The sequence below is a fragment of the Camelus ferus genome, chromosome 17 (assembly GCF_009834535.1).
Source record: "Camelus ferus isolate YT-003-E chromosome 17, BCGSAC_Cfer_1.0, whole genome shotgun sequence".
Lineage (NCBI taxonomy): Eukaryota > Metazoa > Chordata > Mammalia > Artiodactyla > Camelidae > Camelus > Camelus ferus.
Window position 1 is genome coordinate 15,814,749 of NC_045712.1, and position 23,544 is coordinate 15,838,292.

Below are 23,544 nucleotides of genomic sequence, written 5' to 3' on the forward strand. Positions count from 1 at the left end.
GAGGAAGATTTTAACCTTTTAACTTTTGCTTAATCTGTTCTAGTGAAACTGTTTTTTTCTTTTCCCCTCAGCTCTTTCTTCGAGCTCACTGTAGCCATCAGATAGGATTCAGTGAGGAATGATGTATTTTATTATGCAGTGTGCACTGCACGGGGAGTTCCCCTGGCCTTTCCTTGGGTTGCCCTTCCTGTATTTAGCCTCTCTTAAGAACCTAAATGAAAAGGAAGTACAGTAGGACTTTCAACATGACTAGAAACTAGGTCAAGTCAACCAAACGCACAGATGCTTTAAAGTATCAGTCTTTAAAGACAACCAAAAAAATAGAAAAAAAAAAAAATACAGGCAGGCTACTCTCTTTGGGAAGTTTAGGAATTAAGTAGGATTGAAGGATGTTTGTCAGGTTTCATGCATTTGCACTTAAAACCACAGGGACTTGGTGAAAAAGTGACACAGGTAATTTATAACTTAGTTACAAAAATAAGGGTAAGATATCAATTCACTGGGTTTGATAGTTTGCCAGTTTCTCAAAGGGCCCTGTTGAGAACAATACTTAAGCAGTGCTGTGAAAATGTATTTTCATCTCCTGTCTATGCCTCAGAGAAAAGTACTTCAGTTTCCTGATGGTCAGTAATGGTTCTAAGTGGCTTGTCTATATTCGTTTTAAAACACATTGGGGCTCCTTGCATTGTTAGGGTGTATCATACCTACGGCCGTTTAATTATACTTTCTACTATTTCATATAGTGAGAGAGATCTTTGTTTTGCTTTTACGATGTTTTAAAAATCATAACCAAGAACGCGGTCCAGAGTCAGCACGTGTCACTGTGCAGGAAGTGACGCTTCCCTCAGGAATCAGGAGGGCAGAAAGGGAAACAGAGTCAGAGCTTGAATGTGCATCCATCCTGGGGCATAACGGAACACAAAAACCACAGGACTTCAAGAGATGGAAACTTCGGAAGTGGATGCGAAGATAAAGAAGGGGAGAAAAAAAAAACACCCACAGCCCGAAGACACGAGGGAGACGAGCACAGGAGACCCGGCTGTGAAAGCCGCTGGGAGGCGTGTCAACCCCGGGATCAGAGGGCTGTGACCGCGGCCAGTGCCGGCTCCCGGGCTTGTCACCTGGGCTGTGGCACTGCGCTCCGCGCTTTTCACTCGGTCCGCTACTCAGGAGGGTCCTGCACTTAGTTTAGTGCTCTGGTGCTGCCATCTGGAAATTGTTAATTCTTAATTTTTGAGCAAGTGTTCCTGCATTTTCATTAACGCTGGACCCCACACGTTATGTAGCCGGTCCTGGCTTTGACACGTACTAACCAGACGTGTACACGGGCCCTATTCCTTACCTTTAGAGGCCCTGTTTTCTCATACATGAAGTGGGGGGTCCTAAAATGACCCCCAATGTTTGAGGATTACTTGAGGAACTGAAGAGTTAGGATTTGAGGGCGCCTTTGCAACCGTTGGTACAGAAGGCAGTCCGTGTACTCTGGCATTTCCTATGGACTGTCTCAGGACAAGTAAAATGCACATTTATTGAAGGAGATTTGCTTATTTGGATCATATCAGTGTTTGCTGCACCAGGCATCAGAACTGAGAGAATGTTACAACACAAAACCATGCAAGCGCACATCCCGTTAGCTGTCGGTGGGGATGTCATCCCGCTGCCACGTAGCTCTGGGAAAGGCCAGCACGTGCTCAAGACAGAACAAGAGTGTCCGCAGTAGTATGAAAAGAGCTGTGTGCTCTCGGATCTCCCGGTAGGGCTTGGAGACCCCACTTCCCAACCAGGAGTCTTCGAGATCACACTGAGAAACGCTGAAGTAAGTAAGTAAGTTAGCCCACCATGGCATCCAGGGTGGTGCGAGACAGCTCTCCAGAGCAAATAATTAACACAAGGTATCTGCACAAGAAACTAGCCTTCGTTCCGCGTGTAGAGGCCTGATCTAGTGTTGGCTCATAAAACTGTAAGAACCATGGCTGTGTTCCATACTTCTGTAGGAACGTAGACTCTGTTTAAAATTTGACAGTAATGACACAGACCAGCCTCCGGCGAGAACTGTGTTGAACAGACGAGCAAGCAAAGGATGCTGTGAATAAAGCAGTCTGCCCTTAAGCTGCACCTGTCCTCAGATAGAATCCGTTTACTTTTTGGTGAGGAAGTTTATCCTTAGATCATTTTACCTAGAACCTTCAACCTCTGGGCACATAGCTGTGAAGACCAGACAGTTATCACGAAGTGTGCAAAGTTCAACTCCTGGACTTTGAGTTGAAGCACTGAAGCTTTCTTTACAAGCCTGCCCACTTCTATTTTTGACAGGTAAAAAAAAAACCTTTGGAAATTGGTTTTACGGTTCACAAATGAATGCAAGCTGGTAAGATAACACCATACAAAATGAAAAGCAAGGCTCTCTGGGGAAAGGTCATATAAGGGTATGTGTCCTTAATGATGGGGTAAGTCATCTTGATTTGAAGCACGGTACCCATTCGTACCAGTATTCACCCAGCACCCACTACGTGCCCGGCAGTGGGCGTCACCCTCTGGAGACGGGGACGAGTAAGTCACCACTGCTGGTCTCTGCAGTGTGGGGTGACAGTCCTGTGAACAAGTGGTTACGATAGGATGTGATAAACAGGAACGGCCTTGGTAAAGACATGATGTGTGTGGATGATCACCTCCGGGGTGAGTTAGAGACGGGTTCAAAGAGAATGACTCCTGCAGTGTGTGCTGAATGAAAGGGCACTCAGAGAAAGACAGTATTTGCTGGGGCCAGGTGGGCTGCGGAGGACGGGGATGAGAGCCGGAGAAGTAAACTTGGACCAGGCCGAAGACTGCGAAAAGTGTACTGAGAGAGTGGGGTAGTGTGGACAAGAGCCGGTGGCCAGTCAGCTGTGGAGGCGAGGGGCACACACACAGAAGGGACTCTGATGCGTTTCTGGTCTGTACAACTCAGTGGATGGGAGCAGGCTGGGAGGATGAGGAGTCTGGGTTGACAGATGGTAAATCTGGGGTGTCGGCAGGCCATCAGAAGGTAAGATGGACCCTGAAAGGTAACTGGCCTTCAGAGTGCTGCACGAGAGCGAGCAACTATTTAAAAATTTCAAATTTGTTTGATGTAGAAAACTAATTTCCATGCAATCACTTATCTCTTAAAGATGGTGGATAAATGAATGAACATCTATCTTTAGGTGGCTTTTAAGCCAGCTCAACTGTATGGTACGTGAAGATCCACTAGTTTAGTTTAGGAATAATTTGCTCTTTTCTTTATTTAGGCCTGAGAACAAGGTACATGTGATTAATTCCAGAGGAGACATATTCAGCAGGTAGCCTGAAATAAAAATCGCTGAATAAGACAGTATGGAGAAAGGAATCACACAGCTCTGTTCAGATTGTTGAAGTAGCTGGTGATTGCCTTCCCTAGCTGCCTCTCTGACCGCAGGACAGACCCTGGGAGTGCTCCTGTCAGAGAAGCGAAACGGGAGCAACATTAGAATGTGAATTCCAAAAGGTTCTTGAAAAGCTAACCCAGATCAGTCCGGGGGGGGGGGGGGAACGGGACTCTAGAAGCAGCCCCAGCTTTATGCTCTAACTGCATAATATGCTTCAGTTTCACGGACTAGCAGCAACTACCCAGTTATTCTGAGGTTTTGTGTGTGTTATTTAAACACTGCTGGTGGCTGTCACGTTTCCAGGGGTCTTACTTAGGGATTTCACTAACCTTAATTCGTCATCTAATGAAGAAGGAGGTCAACATTTTGAAACAGACCATCGAAGTCTTTGGAGGGAGCCAGTAACACGGCTGGCTTCAAATAGAGGACTTGGATCTGAGGGGAAGGCGCTGACCTAGGCCCAAAGTCTTTGTTCACTTAGACTGTTACAGCGATCGTTCCAGGAACACAAAAGACCGGAACAATAAGGTTTACTGTGAAATGTATTAATATCTATGCTACCACAGCAGCTGGTAACGGAATGAACATAATGGATGCCCTAAAAAGTTGCTGACCAAGGGAGCTGGCTTGGAACTGAAATAGAGATGAGGGGGTGTAATTGGTGCTATCGGCTGGATGTCTGTGAGTCTAAACTGCGTGGGATTACGCACCTGACTTGCAGGTCGATTCCCACTCTGAAGTCTGACTCCAGAGATTCATATTCCATACAGGGCATCTATACCTTAAGGTAGATATCATATTCATATACCATAAGTGTATGTGTACAAATCTGTATCATATCTATGAGCCTTTCCTTCTCATTAAAGGGGAAGTGGGCTGAGTTTGAACTCCATTTGGATACTCAGACGCTGAGTCAGGAGTAAGTTACTTTGTTCTCTTTGAGATTCATAGGCTTTACCTTTTAAACCCCCAAAGGTTGTGCTGTCAACTTCAAGACACACTGTAAGGGGGAGGATATAGCTCAGTGGTCGAGTGTGTGCTTAGCATCCCTGAGGGTCTGGGTTCAATCCCCAGTACTGCCAATTAAAAAATAAATAAATAAATAAATCTAGTTTACCCCCTTCCCCCCCCCCCAAAAGACACACTGTAAACTATAAATGTTATCATTAATAATAGTAACTTTTCCACTACGAATCAGCTAAACTATATTTTAAAAGGTTTCTTCCGTAATAAGCATTTGCTAAAATTCAATGTGAGGATTTAAAATAACTTAATATAAATGATTACATGTAAATTAGTGTAAATATAAAAATGTACATTAAGAATGAACTGTTTCATTTACATTATTGAAACAGAAAACCTCCGAAAGACAGCATGGGACTGCATCTTGGAGGGCTAAGCACTGTCACCTGTCTAGAAGCCCGCCCACCAGGAGAGCCGGAGGCCTTGGAAGCATCTGACGAATTAAAATGCGATGAGGACGACAATGACCTTGTACGTGTACATGTTAGAAATGACCTGGAACTGTCACAAGCTGACAGGGAGAAGGGTCCTGAAAGCTGGCTCCCTGCCCCTCTCCTACAGCCATGCAGGGAGAAAAGCAAGGAGGAGAGGCATACTCATCGTGCACGATGGTGGGGCCGTCCCTGGTTAAGGCCTCTTCCTTGATGACGTTGATCAGCTCGAAGGTGCTGCTGATGGGGGCGTCCGGGTTGGGCCACTTGGGACACTGGAAGTGCCGGACCTCCAGGACGTAGTCATCCTGCAAGCAGCGCAGCACAGGTCAGCCCCCCGCCCCGGGGCCGGCACAGCCCCGGGCTAGTGGCCGGCACTCGCTCCCGCGGGCGTCTAGGTGACTGAGGGACACGGGAGCCACCTAGGTCTGTAAGAAAATACCAGGGAGGTCTGCCTGCCACTAAAAAACGGAGGTCGTGGGAGTGACAGAGTCTGGTTTTGTTCAGGGGAAGAGTTCAAGGGACAACAAATTATAGGAGACTTTATATCCTACTCTGTCTTATCTAGAAAAATAAAGGGAAAGAAACCAAACAAGGAAGGGGCGAGGAGGTCACTATTTAAATTACTGATACACGACAGCTCCCCTGTTGTCTATGCCCATAAGAAGGGAGTTAATTATCAAAGGGTTATTTACTGAAGAAAAAAAGTCTTCGTAGTACCATCTCTGCAGCACATTTCAGGGCTTACATTTCTGCAGGCAGAGAAAATATTGAACTCTAGCGCATTGTTTCTGTAATTAGGGCAACGGGCCCATTTGTGTGCCTGCTCAGAGGAAGTGTGACATTGCATCTTTCCAGCTGGGAAAAGCAACTATTTGATGGAAGCAAAACAAGTCGTACTCAAATTAAGTCGTACTCGGATCCCCGGGCCCGTCGGAGGGCGGTGAGTGAGTCCGTTATCGCGCAGACGGAAGGCGCGGGGCCCGGGGGCGGCTGGGACCGCGCTGTGACGGTACCTGTGTCGCTTCCAGGATAAAGTCGTGGATGATGATCTGCTCCTCGTTCGAGAGGCACAGTCTGTCTTTGCTGATCAGGGTGACGGTAAAGGCCTCACAGTTCATGGATTCTTCTCGACTTGGCCAGTACACAAACTCGTCTTCAGCCTGTGGGAGCCGAGAATCAGAAAGAGAAAGAGAAAGAGAAAAACTCCTCTGCAGTGCCGTCAACTGTTTGCTTTTGGTTTTTCTTGCCCGATGATTTATTTCTTATGTTTGTCATTTCCCATACCTCTCAAAGCAGCTTTTAAGTGACATTACATCCCTGTGTAATTGTGCTGCGTTCAGTGCTTGCTCTGTTACTGTAAAATATGCTTAATAGTACCTCTTACCTAGTGCCCTGCACCTGTCCAACAACCAAAAATGCTCCCTCTGGGGGCTGTATGAGCCCGAGCCGCGAAATGCTCTGTAATACAACGGTCATAGCAAAAAGAAAACAAAAAGGAGACAGGGTCTGGGTCCATTAATGTTACTTCACAACTGCTTGAACCACGAAGATACACTAATTATTGCTTCCTGTGCATTATGTTGGTAACTAATAGTTGAGCTGAATCAGCATTTTGCAAAGGACTTTCCTGAACATTATCTTATGTAATTTGTACAGTGTACTAGTGAGGTAAGGGATTTCTGTTTATTTAATCTGTCTGTCTTTATAGATGAGAACACAAGCACTCACGCAGACAAGTCCATGAAAAAAGCATGTTGGCTGTAAGTTGGCTTCTTAAAAGGAAAATTAATCAGTCAATGTTAGATTTCAAAAGCGGGTAACACAAAGTCTTTCAGCCTTGAATCAGGCCAGCTTTAAATGTGCATCTATTTTAAGATTAAGTAAATATTCCATAACAGATAGAAACTCCTATACATAAGCTAGATAACCAACAAGGGCCTACTGTACAGCACAGGGGACTATGGTCAGTATCCTGTAATAACCTCTAATGGAAAACGATGTGGAAAAAAAAAAACCCAAAAAACCGAATCACTTAGCTGTACACCTGAAACTAAGACAATAGTGTAAATCAGCTATACTTCAATTATAAAAATCATCATTCGGGCTTGGTACTTGGATGCTATGAAAAGGTTAACTGCTGCATCCCGCGGGCTGGAGACTGTGAGAAACAGAGTAATTAGGACGAGCCCTCCCCCGCTGCGCCTTTTTCCTCCTCAGGTCAAATGGCATATTTCAGTTTGGCTGTAATACGTAGATTTCAATGGGAATTTTCCTGAAAAGGCTTAGATACTCCTAATGAAGTCAGAAATAGTTCTGAATAATGTTCAAAACAAAGAAGGCTGTGTTTACTCTTCCATTGTTGCATTAGAAATGAGCCAACAGTCCAGTAAGACTTATCACCCTTTCAAGTTTCAATATAGCTTATTATTGCCAAGCACATTTTTATTTTTAAAGCTCAGCATAAGGAGAAACAGATTAGCAATTGGGTTTAGTCTATACAAAAGAAGTCTCTAAGTGTCTTGGGTTTTAATCTATTTTGTCCAAGGAAATGGAATTAGAGCCCTTTTAATAGATATTAAAGACATAATGATGCACAAGGCCTCTAAATTTAACCAGTATACACAGACTACACACACGATTGGATCTGATGCTGAATAAATTCATCTAGCTCAGCCTTAATTTCTATCTCTGAAAAGTGAGACAAAAGAAATTGCACACCTCAAAGCACTGTTTTGATAACATGAACTGGAAATTATCTGATTGGCTTGAAGACTGCCCAAGAAACGTTAGTGGTGGAAGAAGCAGCGAGAACTTCTGAATCCAGATAGTAAACTAGGGAGTAACTGAGCCTCCTGACAGACTATGACAAAGAATTGCTACTTCTTAATTCAGTAGGAGCTCTGGTCTCGCACTAAATGCTGCTTACAGGTAGGGCACAGGGGCCGAGGCACCAGTGACCAGCGGGTTCACAGAAGCATGGTCTTGTAAAGTTGCAGTAGTAATAAGTAATGAAGCAACCAAAACCCCAGAGACAGTGTCTTCAGGAAAAACCACGCACTGAGGAATGTGACTTTCCGCCCCAGAGCCATGAGTGCAGGCACGCACGATCCCAGCCGAGCCTCCCTCGGCCTCAGACCCTGAGATGACGGGGCCGGCCTGCATCCTCACCGCCCGCAGAACACGTGTTGACTTCCTTGGTCCAGTCCCCCACTGTCGTCCCTGTACAAATGAGCCCACGGGTAGATGCTTTCGGTGACTGTCCTCTGCTAAGTGAGGCTCACAAAACACTGACTCATCCAACAAATGCACGCTTTAACAACCCTAAATGCCTCCAATTTCCATATGCCACGCAGAATAGACCCCTATTGCCAGCTAATTTGAAAATTTACACTCCAGTTTTTAGCCTAAGATTCTCAACTTTGTTGCCATTCTATCACACAGAAGCAGTCTTGGTATTCTGAAGCTGGAGCAAAAAGCGACAAAGTGAAGTTCCCACTGACTGGGCACACAGTCAAATGCATGTCATCAGGACTAGGGGTTCAATCACAGGCTGTTCTTTCCTGATTAAAACACTCGCTACTCTGACACTCATGGCGGCAGATCGGTTTTGTTTTTGTTTTTACTCTGTGGTCTTGCATATCCTCCCAGTCACTTTCGAAGACCCAACTCATGCTGCAACTTTAAGAATGAAGTGAGGGCTCAGCACAAACGCTGATTTCTATAAACCTGCTCGCCCTTCTCTTCCGGGGCCGAGAGACCTCAGTAGGGAAGGACCGGAAGGAGGAAGAAGAGGTAGGAGCTAAGTCCAGGTTTGGAAGAGTCGCATTAATTTGCAACCAGAAAGCCTTATCTCCTTCCCTGTGATGGATGTGGCCTGTCTATGGGGTGTGTGTGGGAGGCGATAATGATACATTATCAGCCCTTTTTAAAAAATATATTTTTTGAAGTACTGTCAGTTTACACGTTTGTGTCGATTTCTGGCGCACAGCACGACACTTCAGTCACAAAGGAACATACACACGTTCGTTCTCCTGTTCTTCACCCCAGGCTACTACAAGGCATTGAGTATGGTTTCCTGTGCTACACAAGTATAAACCTGTTTTTCGGATTTGGTGAGAATCTGCCTGTATTTCGAAACAAGAGACCCTCTGCCAGTGTTCAGTGGGTGTTCTGTGCGATGCAGAGGGTTTGCAGATGTCATCCTTGGTGTATTTGTGGGAGAGGGCGAGCGGTGAGTCTCTTGGCTCCATCCCCCATTATCAGTACTTTGGATATTTTTTTGGGGGGAGCTGGGGCACATCTCTATGATGTGGGGTGGGACAAACACAGTAGTAAAATGAGACCCGGGATTCAGGCTCAGATCCTGGCTCTGGTTCCTGGTACGTGCCCCTGGGCTGGTGACTACCCCTTAGTTTTCTCAGCTACTAGGTAGACGGGAGGTCCCTTGTCATAAAGTTGTAGAGAGGATTCAATGAGTTCATACCTGTGAAAACACAGTTATACTCGATAAATGCTAGCCACTGTTACTCGTTTTTCACCATGACACCCAGCAACTAGGGGGTCGGCTCGGGTCATCATCAGTGCAGCTGGTAAAAGGGCCCCCGGCAGCGCCTCCTCCCGCAGCGCCACGCATGGTACAGCTGAGGGCGGGTAGCAGCAGCATTAGAAACCCAGTGGTGGACCGTACGGGGTCAGTGGCGGTGAGACTGTGCAAGGAACCCGTGCAGACGTCAAAGCTGAGACGTGTCCGTTCCCTCCCTGGCGCGTGCCGGCACCGCAGCCCTATCGTGAGCTAAGCGGTGCCTGGGGCCGCACGGGCTCGTTAATATACAGCAGATGTGCGCTGCTTACCAAGCTCTGGTTGTCTGGCAGCATGACAATGATCTGCGCGTTATGATCCCAGATCATTCGCCAGAAATCTTTCGTGGTGTGCGGCAGAGGATGCTGGGTTATAATAAATTCGTTGCTCCTGTAATAGCCCTGTGGTTAGAAAGACAAAAAAACCCCCAGTGACTATGAGAGTTTTCGTCTAACTCTGCAGTAGTGAAATAAATTCATGAAGCAGTAAGACCAGCCCTGTTCTGACCTCCCTGAAATAATCGAAAAAGGCATTCAGTGCCTTTGGCTAATTTTTAGATGTACTTCTGCTGACACGAATAGACAATTTTCTGTCCACGTCCAGTTGACTTCTGCTTACCCCTACTGTTCTTACATTACAGTAATTTCAGCATTTAGTCCAAGACTCGGTGGGTGAAATTAGCATAAAGTATTTTCTTAATTTGAGCATTTCTGTATCCCCACTGATGAGGTACTTTTGTCAGAGGTCTCTGGATACAGAAATGTCTCTTATTTTGATATTACACATCGAGAAATTATTTGAAAAAGGAAAGTCTCAGAGATGGTATCTGCTCTTCAGCACCTTTCAGTTTACTTGAGTTTATTTCTAATGAGCTGTTGACTCTCACCATGATATAAGAAGCGTTAATGTAGTCCGTTCCTTTCATTCCAGGCAACGGTGCGAGGCCCACGCGAGCTCGCTCGGCTGTTACATGGAGAAACGAGAACACATTTGCCTCGTTACAAACACGAGCAACAGTGCTGTCTGAGATTTACTTGTTGAATAATATGTCCCCTTGGGTCCCCTTTCTTTTTAAGACTTACCTATGTTTTTACCCAAGCTCCAGCGTTACCAGCTAAGGCAGAACGTGAAAGGAAATTTGGCTGCACGTTCCCATAAGGACACACGCATTACAGGAATAACTTTGTTCTTTGGGAGAGGTCTTCCCACCAGATCACTGAGAGAATCCTCTGTGCAGAGATGACAGAGGGTTTCATAATTTTTGACCCTGGTTTGATATGCCTACGATGATATCAACATAGTGCGCTGTGCTTTTTTACCATCCTGTTACCCGTGTCTGTCCCCTCTGGAAGGGCCTAGAAAGTACTGGCCTTTTCTCCACAGAGACCATCTCTCCAGTGGTCCCCTGTGCCTCTGACTGCAGCCTTCGCACACAGTCCCCTGCTGCGACCCGAGTTACTCACACAGCAGTGTCGTGGTCTCAATGGCCAGAATAATTGAATAATGTAGTTCCACTTATGCAGATTAATCCAGGAGTCTAGGTATTAAAAGAGCATTAAAGCTGCAGGGACAGCGACTCGACTTTTTTCTTTCTAAGGTAGACCCTGGTCTAACTCTTGAATGTCAAGGTGAAAAGAAGCTAGATTCCATGTCCCAGAGATGCGGCAGCTGGCCGGTGCCGAGAGGCACCCCCCTCCTGCTTTAGTTGTCCCGAGCACGCCCTTCCCCCTGGGTAGCAGCTGCCTCTGTACACATGCAGTCAATTCAGTAAGAAAAGGCAGGCAGTCCAGGCGGACCGCTGGGAAGAGCTTACACGGCACGACTGAGGAGTTCCTGTTCTTTTCTTTGTTGCACTCTTTCTGCGCACTGAAGCATTCCACGTATTTTGCGTTGCACTGTGTCACCAGCTGAAACAGAAGCCGTGTTTGAGTCTTCTTTCAAAGGGTTAAAACTGTGGCTTTGCTAAATCACCAACTCACTGTGGCAATCAATCATTTTTCTGCATATACATACATAATAAATCATTGTGTTGTGTACACCCTCAACCATGTATGTCTCCATCAAGCTGGGATAAACAGCAAAACCAGAAGAAAGATATACTTGGTAGCAGGTGCCTGGCGAGCTGGAGGAGGTGCCAGTAATCTGTCTGTCCTTGTATTTTGGGGGGCCGGGGGGGCCCCAGCAGAGTACAGGGGAGTGGGCTCCTCGTGCCAATGCTTCGTAACTTCTGTCTAGTGACCTGGGTGGGGATTAAGCTTCTGATTCTGGTTTTGCTTTTTTTTTTTCTATTTTAGTTCTAAAGTGGTTAGTGCCTACAAAGGAACACAGTACTTGGTTTCCAATGAACTGATTTCTTTGATGGATTTTTTTTTTAAAGTATGTATAGACAAATGTTGCAGAAACAAAAAAGGCAGAATATTAACAAATAATGGTACTTAATATTTTTTAAGAATTCATACTGAACATTCAAAAAGAGACACTTATGTCCTCCCTTTTAATTGCCTTAAATGGTTTTTAGAGTAGCTAGGGCGTTAGATAAGGAGAGCCAGACATTTTAAACTGTTATCGCTGAACTTGGTGACATTAATCTATTTTTCGTTTCACATCATTTGTTATCATTTGGTTGAGAGTCTCACTGCTGTCAGCTGGGACTCAAAGGAAGGTTTCGGAGTCTATGGACGGTTTTATCATGAAGACTCAAGACGGCAGGGATTCATCTCCTTCTTTCCATCCCGATACAAGATGAACAATTACATGTAGAAAAATGTGCAAAAGAGCCCCATTTTGAAAGTCTCAGGAGCAAGCAATACAGAGGAAAGCACGCAGTAGCTGGAGATGGCTGAGTTCCTGAGCGTAATGACCTGGTATTTCTTACAGTCTCTTTTTCCGCCTTTATGTCACTCGGTGTCACATAAACCTTATGTGCCTTTCCCACTTCTTCACGCCCCCATCAAAGGAAAAGAACCACCACTTGGGGGACAATTAACTTTTGTCTAGTTTCCTTCAGGAACTCTTTTCTGTGGTTTCTAAATTATCAGCTAGGCATGGCTTTCAAAGAGCTTGGCTTTGGGGGATAAGATGTCAACAAGCAGCCATTCTTCCTGAGGGGAGGGCAGATTAGTTCTGAGAAAATCCAGAGGCTACTTTTTGGACCAGAATGACTGGTTCAAAGCATTGTGTCACTGCGGTCGGGGCTGAGTCTTCTGTCCAGACAGCACTGAAGTGCCCACAAGACAGCAGCGTACCGCGCTATGCGCTCGGCGCCCAGCACTTCCTACGTAGGTGGACACCTGACTCTCCCACGTGCCGCACCGCAGGGGTGCACGTTCCTGCAAAGCACACATGGCCCCCCCCCACCCCAATCCAGGCATTTCTTTCCTTCCTTGCTTTTTTAGCAAAGAGATGTATTCAGAGCATTACCTTGAATTGTTTTTCCAGTCGTGTCTTTCCTCCGACTCCTGGTATGAGGATGCTGTTAACGTAGCTGTGCAACTGACTGGAAGATACTTCCGTCTCCTTTCCAAGAATGGCTTCCAACAAGGCATCGTGGATGAAAACGTACTGCTCCTGAAAGTACATGGCACTCAGTGAGGGGAGGAGGGCACGAAGGAAGACCCAGGCTCGCTCGGCTCAGTAAGGACGTGTCCTGTCACAGAGGTCGCAGGCATGTTGAGAGATCTGTCCCCTTTCTCCTGAGACTGAATCCCCTGTGCAGGGGAGAGGAACCCCTTTGCCAGCCCCAAGATTCCAAGCTTTCCTATAGCGTCTGTAAGGCTACCCTTGTCAGGTGAGGAGTAGGCCAGCCTCTCTCAGGTGATGACTCTGAATGTTCTTCAGATCTTCAGTAAGATCAGGTGGAGCCTTACAGGAGGTGAGCCAGCTTACTCCCTGAGCAGGGGAGTGAAAGGTGAGTGTGGGGAAAGGAAGGTAAGTATAGAGAGGTGGTAGGCTAGGGGTAGAGTGTAGGCCCAGCATAGTGAAGGTAGCAGGTTCGATTCCAGGGACGGAGAGTAGGAGAGAGTAGAGAGAGTAGGAGAGTAGGAGAGTAGGAGAGTAGGAGAGTAGGAGAGTAGGAGAGTAGGAGAGTAGGAGAGTAGGAGAGTAGGAGAGTAGGAGAGTAGGAGAGTAGGAGAGTAGGAGAGTAGGAGAGTAGGAGAGTAGGAGAGTAGGAGAGTAGGAGAGTAGGAGAGTAGGAGAGTAGGAGAGTAGGAGAGTAGGAGAGTAGGAGAGTAGGATAGGTAGGAGAGTAGGAGCGTAGGAGAGTAGGAGAGTAGGAGAGTAGGAGAGTAGGAGAGTAGGAGAGTAGGAGAGTAGGAGAGTAGGAGAGTAGGAGAGTAGGAGAGTAGGATGAGTAGGAGAGTAGGAGGTAGGAGTAGGAGAGTAGGAGAGTAGGAGAGTAGGAGTAGTAGGAGAGTAGGAGAGTAGGAGAGTAGGAGAGTAGGAGAGTAGGAGAGTAGGAGAGTAGGAGAGTAGGAGAGTAGGAGAGTAGGAGAGTAGGAGAGTAGGAGAGTAGGAGAGTAGGAGAGTAGGAGAGTAGGAGAGTAGGAGAGTAGGAGAGTAGGAGGTAGGAGAGTAGGAGAGTAGGAGAGTAGGAGAGTAGGAGAGTAGGAGAGAGTAGGGTAGGAGAGTAGGAGAGTAGGAGAGTAGGAGAGTAGGAGAGTAGGAGAGTAGGAGAGTAGGAGAGTAGGAGAGTAGGAGAGTAGGGAGAGTAGGAGAGTAGGAGAGTAGGAGAGTAGGAGAGTAGGAGAGTAGGAGGTAGGAGCGTAGAGAGTAGGAGAGGAGAGTAGGAGAGTAGGAGAGTAGGAGAGTAGGAGAGTAGGAGAGTAGGAGAGTAGGAGAGTAGGAGAGTAGGAGAGTAGGAGAGTAGGAGAGTAGGAGAGTAGGAGAGTAGGAGAGTAGGAGAGTAGGAGAGTAGGAGAGTAGGAGAGTAGGAGAGGGAGTAGGAGAGTAGGGAGTAGGAGAGTAGGAGAGTAGGAGAGTAGGAGAGTAGGAGAGTAGGAGTAGGCGAGTAGGAGAGTAGGAGAGTAGGAGAGTAGGAGAGTAGGAGAGTAGGAGAGTAGGAGAGGTAGGAGAGTAGGAGAGTAGGAGAGTAGGAGAGTAGGAGAGTAGGAGAGTAGGAGAGTAGGAGGAGTAGGAGAGTAGGAGCGTAGGAGAGTAGGAGAGTAGGAGAGTAGGAGAGTAGGAGAGTAGGAGAGTAGGAGAGTAGGAGAGTAGGAGAGTAGGAGAGTAGGAGAGTAGGAGAGTAGGAGAGTAGGAGAGTAGGAGAGTAGGAGAGTAGGAGAGTAGGAGAGTAGGAGAGTAGGAGAGTAGGAGAGTAGGAGAGTAGGAGAGTAGGAGAGTAGGAGAGTAGGAGAGTAGGAGAGTAGGAGAGTAGGAGAGTAGGAGAGTAGGAGAGTAGGAGAGTAGGAGAGTAGGAGAGTAGGAGAGTAGGAGAGTAGGAGAGTAGGAGAGTAGGAGAGTAGGAGAGTAGGAGAGTAGGAGAGTAGGAGAGTAGGAGAGTAGGAGAGTAGGAGAGTAGGAGAGTAGGAGAGTAGGAGAGTAGGAGAGTAGGAGAGTAGGAGAGTAGGAGAGTAGGAGAGTAGGAGAGTAGGAGAGTAGGAGAGTAGGAGAGTAGGAGAGTAGGAGAGTAGGAGAGTAGGAGAGTAGGAGAGTAGGAGAGTAGGAGAGTAGGAGAGTAGGAGAGTAGGAGAGTAGGAGAGTAGGAGAGTAGGAGAGTAGGAGAGTAGGAGAGTAGGAGAGTAGGAGAGTAGGAGAGTAGGAGAGTAGGAGAGTAGGAGAGTAGGAGAGTAGGAGAGTAGGAGAGTAGGAGAGTAGGAGAGTAGGAGAGTAGGAGAGTAGGAGAGTAGGAGAGTAGGAGAGTAGGAGAGTAGGAGAGTAGGAGAGTAGGAGAGTAGGAGAGTAGGAGAGTAGGAGAGTAGGAGAGTAGGAGAGTAGGAGAGTAGGAGAGTAGGGCTCCCCCTCACCTCCGTCTGGACGAGGTAGTTGCGCTGCGTCCTGATGTGCTTCAGGAAGCCCAGCACGTTGACTGTGCTCTTGTCTCTGATCTGGTGCAGCATGCTGTCTATCACGATGTAGGTGCCCGTCCTGCCCACGCCGGCGCTGGAAGAGAGGGCCGCAGTCACCTCGCACACTGGCTGTCGCCTCGTGCACCACGGACTGAAAAGCTCCTCATCTAAATGTCTAGGGAGCTTTGGCACTAACCGTGCTCTCCTAAGCCCGGTGTAGAAACAGCGCCCACCTGCAAGTTCTGGCCTCCGACTCCCATTCCCTGACTGTTTAAGGAAACGGAACCAGCTCGGAAGAGCCGGGCCCGGCGGGGCTGAGGAAGCTTTTGGCAGAAACAACCCCCCCGACCCCGCCCTCTCGCACAACTCTGCTGATACCCAAGCTCTCTGTTAAGACTTTCACCTTGATCTTAATGATTCTAAGTGGGTTCGCAAGAATGTACAGTTCTAAGTGACTTTAAACAGAAGACTGGTTCCAGCTTGTGCGAAGGACTCGCTCCGTGGAATCGTGCTGTGAGAGCAGCCCGACAGAAACGCTGACAAAAGGCTGGGCAGCTACAGAACGCCCGTCCCAGACTAAGACCGTGTGAACGCCAAGGTGAAAGAAACCAAGACGTAGAAACGAAACACAATACAAGCACTCTTAAGAAATCACCTACAGTTATTTCAGCTAGTTGAGGGAAAACAGGCTTCACAAGGGCTTTTAAAAAGCCATTTTATAGATCATGTATGAGCTGGAATCCCTGCAAACATAAAGCAGTTACTTGGAGAAACCCTACAGAAAAGCCATATTCAAAACCTCAAAATCTCTAGTGTTCAAAGTTCTACAGTTGTGTTGAAAAGGTCATTTTGTATGTGTGTGTGTGTGTGTGTGTGTGTGTGTGTGTGTGTGTGTGTGTGTGTGTGTGTGTGTGTGTGTGTGTGTGTGTGTATTAGGTTACTAGGAGCTGACAATTTCCCTACGCACAGTGGAGATTTTATCACTGATGGCGCTATGAAGCCTGGAGATTCATTCTCTAAGAGCAGATGATTTCTTAACGTTAGGGGTATGGATAGTTACTTTCCGTAACCCCCTTTCCCCGCCCCCCGGGTCTCATGGGTCCCGGGCTCCAGGGCAAGTCCCAGGTTCCGAGTCAAACAGAGCAGCAGCAGGGCCACAGGCGTCCAGGGTCACGAGGCGCGCACCGCCGCTCCGCCCACTGGAAAAGCTGAAGCCCGGCGGGGCGCCCGACGCCCACCTGCAGTGCACCAGCACGGGGCCCATCTCCGGCGTCCGGGCTGCGGACGATCTCCTCACGAAGGTCAAGACCGGGAGGGCGTACTCGGGGACCCCCATGTCGGGCCACTGCGTGTAGTGGTACTGGATCACCACCCTCTCGTTCTGGCGCCCCTTGGGGTTTCCCTTCTGGCCCTAAGACAAAGGTGAAAAAAGAGGTCTTTAAAGCTGAGAGGGGGCATTCTGGATAAAAATCCTGTCAGGATGTCGAGAACATGACCTCTGACCTCGTTCACCCTGACTGCGGGAGCATGACCTCGCTGGACGTCTCTTAAGAAGAGAAAATGGTTGAAGACTGAACCAGGAATGAATGTTGAATATCAGTTTTCTAAGATTTGGAAGCATCCAGAGCACTTTGTAACTTGCCCCCAAGGCCTCCATTGCCTGACTTCCTGCCCCTGCTCCCCTGACCGTGGGTCGGCGCTCCTCCCCCCGCCCCCGGCCCCGTTCTCTGTCCACTGTCCGGGTGGGACCCTCAGCACCCAAGGGCTGGTGCTGCTCCGCACTCCCCAGGGAGTGTGGCCAGGAGCCTGAGTGCCAAATGTCCTTAAGCTCCAGACTCAGAGGCAACCATCAATTTACCTGTCACTTTTATAAATGGATTTCTCAGAGTACTTGTCCTTTGAGTGGTTGAACTTTTTTTTACATGTTAACTACTTTGGATGAAAAATTTCCCCCAATAGATCACTTCCTGGGATGGGTTTTCTCTTATTACTAATACCTCTAAAATTAAAAAAAAAAATTTGATGACTGTAGGTCGCTATTCAGTCGACACTGAAGCTTGTAGGGTGGTCAGCCCTGAGCTACACAGACCTGCGATGTCCTGATTCTTCTGTTCTCTCTCATCTTCCCTCATATCCAGTGACTACTTTTGTCCACTTGGCCGTGTGCAAAACACCTAAAGTTCCTATTTGACTTCCTTCTCGGACTTAAGCTGTTTCTAAAATAAAAGTTAAGCGGGCCATGTTTAAATACTTGAACTGTTTTCACGAGTGATGGCTTTATTCTCTTTCAGAATTAAGCCAGTTCACAGCTCTCTGATAGAGAACACAGATGAAAACCAAGCCACTAATTTTCATATGCTTCTGTCATTCTCAGGGAAAAAAAAAAGCTATACAAAGAAAGTACTGTTCACCTCGGATCACAAATGAACTTCAGAGCCACTGAAAATACATATAAAAATGTGACTACATGTGAATTCTTCTGGGACAAGGGGGTGACAGTTTTATTACCACACTCTCAAACATGTTCAAGACTGTAAAAAAAAATTAAAAACTAAGAACCACTGCTACAAACAACTGCCCTACCTAAGCCTCCGCAGAGTAGTAATACTTGTCAATGTCTTAATGACCACAGGTCTTGAGTTCAGTTACCGCAGTAGTGACCTGAGTCTCGAGGGGACAGGGGATTTTCCACAAGGGAAACTGAGATAACTTGAAAGCAGCATTTCCACAAGGTGTGACTCAGGATGTTATTAACCCTTCTCTACAGCACTGTTAAGTCACCTTAGGAAACACTACACATTTCTATCGGTTGCTTAACTCCAGCACTCTGGGTACCTGTGTTCGCTGTAAATTTCTAACGGGGAACCACGTATCAGGTGGCACTCATTACCCACACTTGCTAAATCACAGAATTTGCTTTTGGCAGGCATCCTGCACGGCTGGCATTCCTTGGAACACACTTTGGGAAACAGTGCTTTAAAGCTGTCAGAAAATTGGAATTCAAAAGCTCAATCAGCAACCAGATGCTGCCATATTTGCCGGTTACCAAAACCTCAGACGATCCCCCGCCCCCCAAATGAAGCCTTCTTCAGGAAGAGACTAAAGAACTCAGTCAGGCCAGTTAAATTCTATTATGTGCTTTGCCAATATCTTTCACACCATACATTGATGTCAATCAAAAGAGTTGTGAAAAAATGCTTCAAAAATACTTAAGAAAAAAACCCCCACCAAGTTGGTTACGAGAGTTGGCCTCGCTTGTACCGTAATTTTCATAGTAGTTTAAAAAGCGATGCCCTGGCAGCCGCCCCGCCCCTGCAGTACCTTCTTCACTTTTGTATTTCTGACGGAAAAACGACGAACTGTGTAGCAGGCGTGTACTTTTGTGCTCTTCAGAGTGACAATGATGTTTCCGTACTCCTCACTGTTCTCTGTTGGCCAGTACTGATCACATTTTCTCTGCGGAGGGGAAAAAAAAAGTTGTCAATTACAACTGCAATTTACACCACAATTTCACCGTTCATAACACGGTTTCAAGTGACAGTTTTAAAACACTGCTAATACTGCCACGTTGTTTTTGACCAAAAAAAAAAAAGGAAGGGATGGGCTGAAATCCTTTCAGGCAGACGTGGCCGCTGAAGAGGTCGATCCTGGGACACATGTGGCCAAGGTCAGCAAGGTCATTTGCAAAACTGGGCCTAGGATGTGTGATCACCTTTCCACGCGTGATGCACTTAATAGAGGCGCTAAGAAAACAACCTGTGTGTCTGATCCTTGGGTAAGGTATGTCCAAAAGGGATTTTACGTATTCTCTGGAAGGCCAGGCTGTGTTCGCAGCTAAAGCAAGCCTCCTGGAACCGCGAGAGCCGTCGCGGTACAACTTGGGTCATCAAGGGCAGAACAGGGACTCCGGGGTCAAAGTGGAGCACTTGTGATTTCGAGTCATGAACCTGAGCCTCGACCCTGATTCCAGCCTAAATTAGCATCTAGCGTATGCTCATAATCCAGTAAATTCAAACCATCAGTCATCATCTTAAAAAAAAAAAATAAAAAAGGTACTCTTACCGATGGCCAAGTCTTTACTCCCCCCATTCTGAACTATTAGCAGTTCCTGGACTACAGTTTCTTTCAATGTCCTGGCTTTTGTTCTTTCTAACCCCTGTTCTTGGGATGTCCCTCCTCTTTTCAAGCCTGTGTAACTCTCCTCTTCCTCCATTGCTCAAAATCTCACCTCAAATGTTAGCTCTTTTGAAAAAACTCTCTGTACTAGAGGACGCCTTCGTGTGTTTTACAGCATCCCCCTAATTACTGTCCTGTTCGCCTGGATCATCACACTTAATCCATTCTGATGAGCGCTTAGCTCACCTTCCTGGCAAGGAGGACATCGCACATCTGTCTAACTCTTTAGGCCTGGTCAAAGCTCCCCCCCTACAGCAGGTACTCCGTAAATACTTTTTGAATGAAGGTATATGATAAAGTCAAGAAGCTCTTACTCTTCCTTTTTCCACCAGGTTGGTAATCATGACAATGATGCCAGTGTTTTGTTCCCAAATCATCCTCCAGAAATCTTCAAACGTAGACTTTAAAGGTCCCTGGGTGGCGATGTAGGCTTTCGCTTTGTTGTAACCCTTCAAAGACGACACAGCACACAGTGAGATGGGAGTGGGGCCACAGACCAGGTCACAGTACGAGTGCCTTTCCATACTCAGTACCAGGCTACGTTTTCCCGTGAAAGCTCTGTGTGGCATTAACACACATTCAACAGCCTCTGTGGCACTCTGCATTTATCAGAAATAGGTTTATAAAAACATTTCTGACTTACATCGACATAGTTTGCATTAATGTAGTCGCTGTGCTTAGAGTCTTTTCCTGGTAAAGGTCTTAACTTCACCCTACTGTGATCATCTATAAAGGGTAAGAAAAAAAAAAGCAAAAAAAACAAAATGTATAATTCAAACACTAGCAGCATTCCGAAGCACAAAACAAGGCAAAGAGGCAACACGGCATCTCTCAGAGTACCCCCGACAAAACACCTAAACATTCAAAGATGCAGCACTCAAGTCCATCTCCAAACTACAGGGACACTCCTACCCCACGCTCTGACCTGTCAGCGCCCAAAAAAAGCAAACTGAAGTCTTCCTTCGGTCATATAAAACCATTCAAAAGTTGCAACCCTTCAAAATCTTCTTCTCCTATATTTAAAAACCAATTTCCAAGGCCTTTGACAACCTATCACCCCTCCCGTCCCCATTCATACAAATATAAAAAGGTGAATCTTGTATCAAGTCCAGCGCATCTGTTTTGAGGAGACGCCACCGCTCAATTCTGCTGGACTTCCCACCACCCCAACAGAACCTAAGTAAAGCAGGGAACCGGAGCTTGCTTGTAACAGTGGTCTCACTGTACGAATCTCAAGTCCTCAGTCAGGATTAAAAACCCACTTAAACCTTCACCAATGAACAAAAGGTGGGTGGAGATATGTGCCTCCAGTTACCTGACAGAACGAGCTTGTATTTATAGGAACACAAATAAAAGGAAGCTGAGGTCGTAGTTTTATTTTTCCCCAGTTAGGAACAGAATGGCCAAAAGCCAGTTTACATTTCTGTTTATAGTCATGATCATAAAAGGCCAGCTCAGAAAGGAGTCCACTGAGTGGACTAACCTAGGCAAGACTGACCTCAGACTCCATCAGGCACTGTTTCAAAGCCCTCCGCCTTCCTGGACCTGTGACTTGCTTTGCTGTGCTGACAAACTCTCATAGACTACAGTGGACCTGAACAGGGGCTGCCTGACACAAATGAAAATATTCTCCTAAGGCATGTGGATCCAAACTGCAATGCCTTAGTAAACATTAAATTGTTCTTTCTCAGAGTGACACGAACACATACTCCTCAGGTTACAAAATTCACAGTTAATCAAAAAGGTAACAGGACTGGCTACAAAGATCATTATAGGAGGTGGCATCCATATATACTGTGAAAGCTGTGATGGCTCCTGAGAGAAGACGCTTCTTACTTGGGTTTCTGGCACATTCATGGGCTACTTTTACTTGTTCTGTGACCTTCCCATGCTGTGCTTTGCTATACAAAGGCATTAACATATGGGGAGACCGCGGTGACAGGTGATGTACTGAGAATCTGACCAAGTGGCCAAGAGAACACCAAAACGCAACCCTCTGAACTTATTAACTTAAAACGACATCTAATTTGATTTTGTGAAAGTAAAACCTCAAATGAACCTGTGACATTAAAAACACATCTAACCAGAAATGGTGCTTTTCTAGCAAAACACCACGACCCTTCGGCACATCACACAGAAGTTCCTTTTTTCCCCTCCCTCTTCTCTGTCCCATACTTTTAGCCAAGGCAGTGAGGTCGCTAGAAGCAAAGGATGCTCTGGTGGAGAGGATGATGTGTGCAGACACATGCAAGGCACGTATGTGTGTATGTCTGCCTGACTTACATGGTCAGAAATGAAGTATGTGGATGGACAAGTCGTCACACTCTCAGGAAGGTGAGCCTTGACTGAGCTGGCCAACAAATACTGCCAGAGTCAGCCCATCCAAAGACTGGAGAGAAAGAAAGGTTTGACTCTTCTTCCTTGTTCTCTTTTTTCTCCTTCTCCTGAGTCTCTCAGACAACTGAAACAAATACTCTTGTTCCAAAATGACTTTTGGTTCTCTTAACATTCTTTCTGGAAGAGGTAAGACTGTATTCACAGATGACATGATCCTGTACATAGAAATCCTAAGCCTGTATGTGATGGGTCCACAGCTAACGTCATACTCAATGGTGAAGGGCCGAAAGCTTTTGCCCTAAGACCGAGACCAAGACAAGGATGTCCACTCTGGCCGTTTTTATATGTCATGGTATGGAAGTCCTAGCCAGAGCAGTTAGACAAGAAAAAGAAATAAAAGCATCCAAAGTATAAGGGAAGAAGTTAAAACTCACTGTTCGCAGATGACATGATATCATATACAGAAAACTCTAAAGACTCCACCAAAAATCTGTTAGAGCTACTGAGTGAATTCAGTAAAGTTGCAGGTACAAAAATCAGTGCATGAAAATCTGTTGAAATGTCTATACACGAATAATGAACTATCAGAAAGAGAAACTGAGAAAAGAATCCTATTTACAATCAAAGAGAATAAAACACCTAAGAACAAGTTTAACCAAGGAGGTGAAAGGCCTGTAAGTTGAAAACTGCGAGACATTAATGAAGGAAACCAAAGACGACACAAATAAATGGGAAGATATTCCACGCACATGGGTTGGAAGAATTAATACTGTTAACATGTCCACACCACCCAAGGGAATCAACATATTCAGTGCGATCCCTATCAAAATTCCCAGAGCATTTTCCACAGAGCTAGAACAAACAATCCTAAAATTTATATGGAATCACAAAAGACCCAGATTTACCAGGGCAATATTGAAGAAAAAGAACGAAGCTGGAGGAATAACTCTTAACTCTCCCAAACTTCAGACAATACTACAGAGCTACAGTAATCAGAAGAGTGTGGTATTGGCATAAAAACAGACATATGGATCAATGGAACAGAACAGAGAGCCCAGAAATAAACCCACAGGCTTATGGCCAATTAATCTTTGACAAGGGAGGCAGGAATATACAATGGAGTAGAGACAGTCTCTTCAGCAAGCGGTGTTGGGAAAACTGGACAGCAGCATGTACATCAATGAAGTTAGAACACCCCCTCACACCATGCACAAAAATAAACTCAAAATGGTTAAAGACTTAAATATAAGACAAGACACACTAAATCTTCTAGAAGAGAACATAGGCAAGACATTCTCTGATGTAGACTGTAGCAATGTTCTCCTAAGGTAGTCTACCCAGGCAACAGAAATAAGAGCAAAAATCAACACGTTGGACCTAATTAAACTTATAAGGCTTTGGCACAGCAAAGGAAACCATAAGCAGAACAAAATGACAGGCTACAGGATGGGAGAAAATATTTGCACATGATGTGACCGACAGAGGCTTACTTTGCAGAATATATAAACAGCTCATACAACTTAATAACGACAACAACAACAACAACAGCAAAAACCAATCCAAAAATGGGCAGAAGACCTAAACAAGGAATTCTCCAGTGAAGTCAT

At 46.1% G+C, this 23,544-nt stretch overlaps 1 protein-coding gene across 1 annotated transcript in view; it reads right to left on the reverse strand.

Moving 5' to 3' along the window:
• The window catches only part of PTPRG (protein tyrosine phosphatase receptor type G), a 654,052-nt gene that overhangs the window by 10,638 nt on the left and 619,870 nt on the right, over window positions 1-23,544 (reverse strand). Inside the window, 11 exon segments of the mRNA XM_032458153.1 lie at window positions 5,003-5,145; window positions 5,854-6,000; window positions 9,692-9,820; window positions 10,306-10,382; window positions 11,233-11,326; window positions 12,840-12,986; window positions 15,383-15,518; window positions 16,663-16,835; window positions 18,746-18,880; window positions 19,915-20,049; window positions 20,244-20,326. Of these exon segments, the coding sequence (XP_032314044.1) occupies window positions 5,003-5,145; window positions 5,854-6,000; window positions 9,692-9,820; window positions 10,306-10,382; window positions 11,233-11,326; window positions 12,840-12,986; window positions 15,383-15,518; window positions 16,663-16,835; window positions 18,746-18,880; window positions 19,915-20,049; window positions 20,244-20,326 (1,399 nt within the window).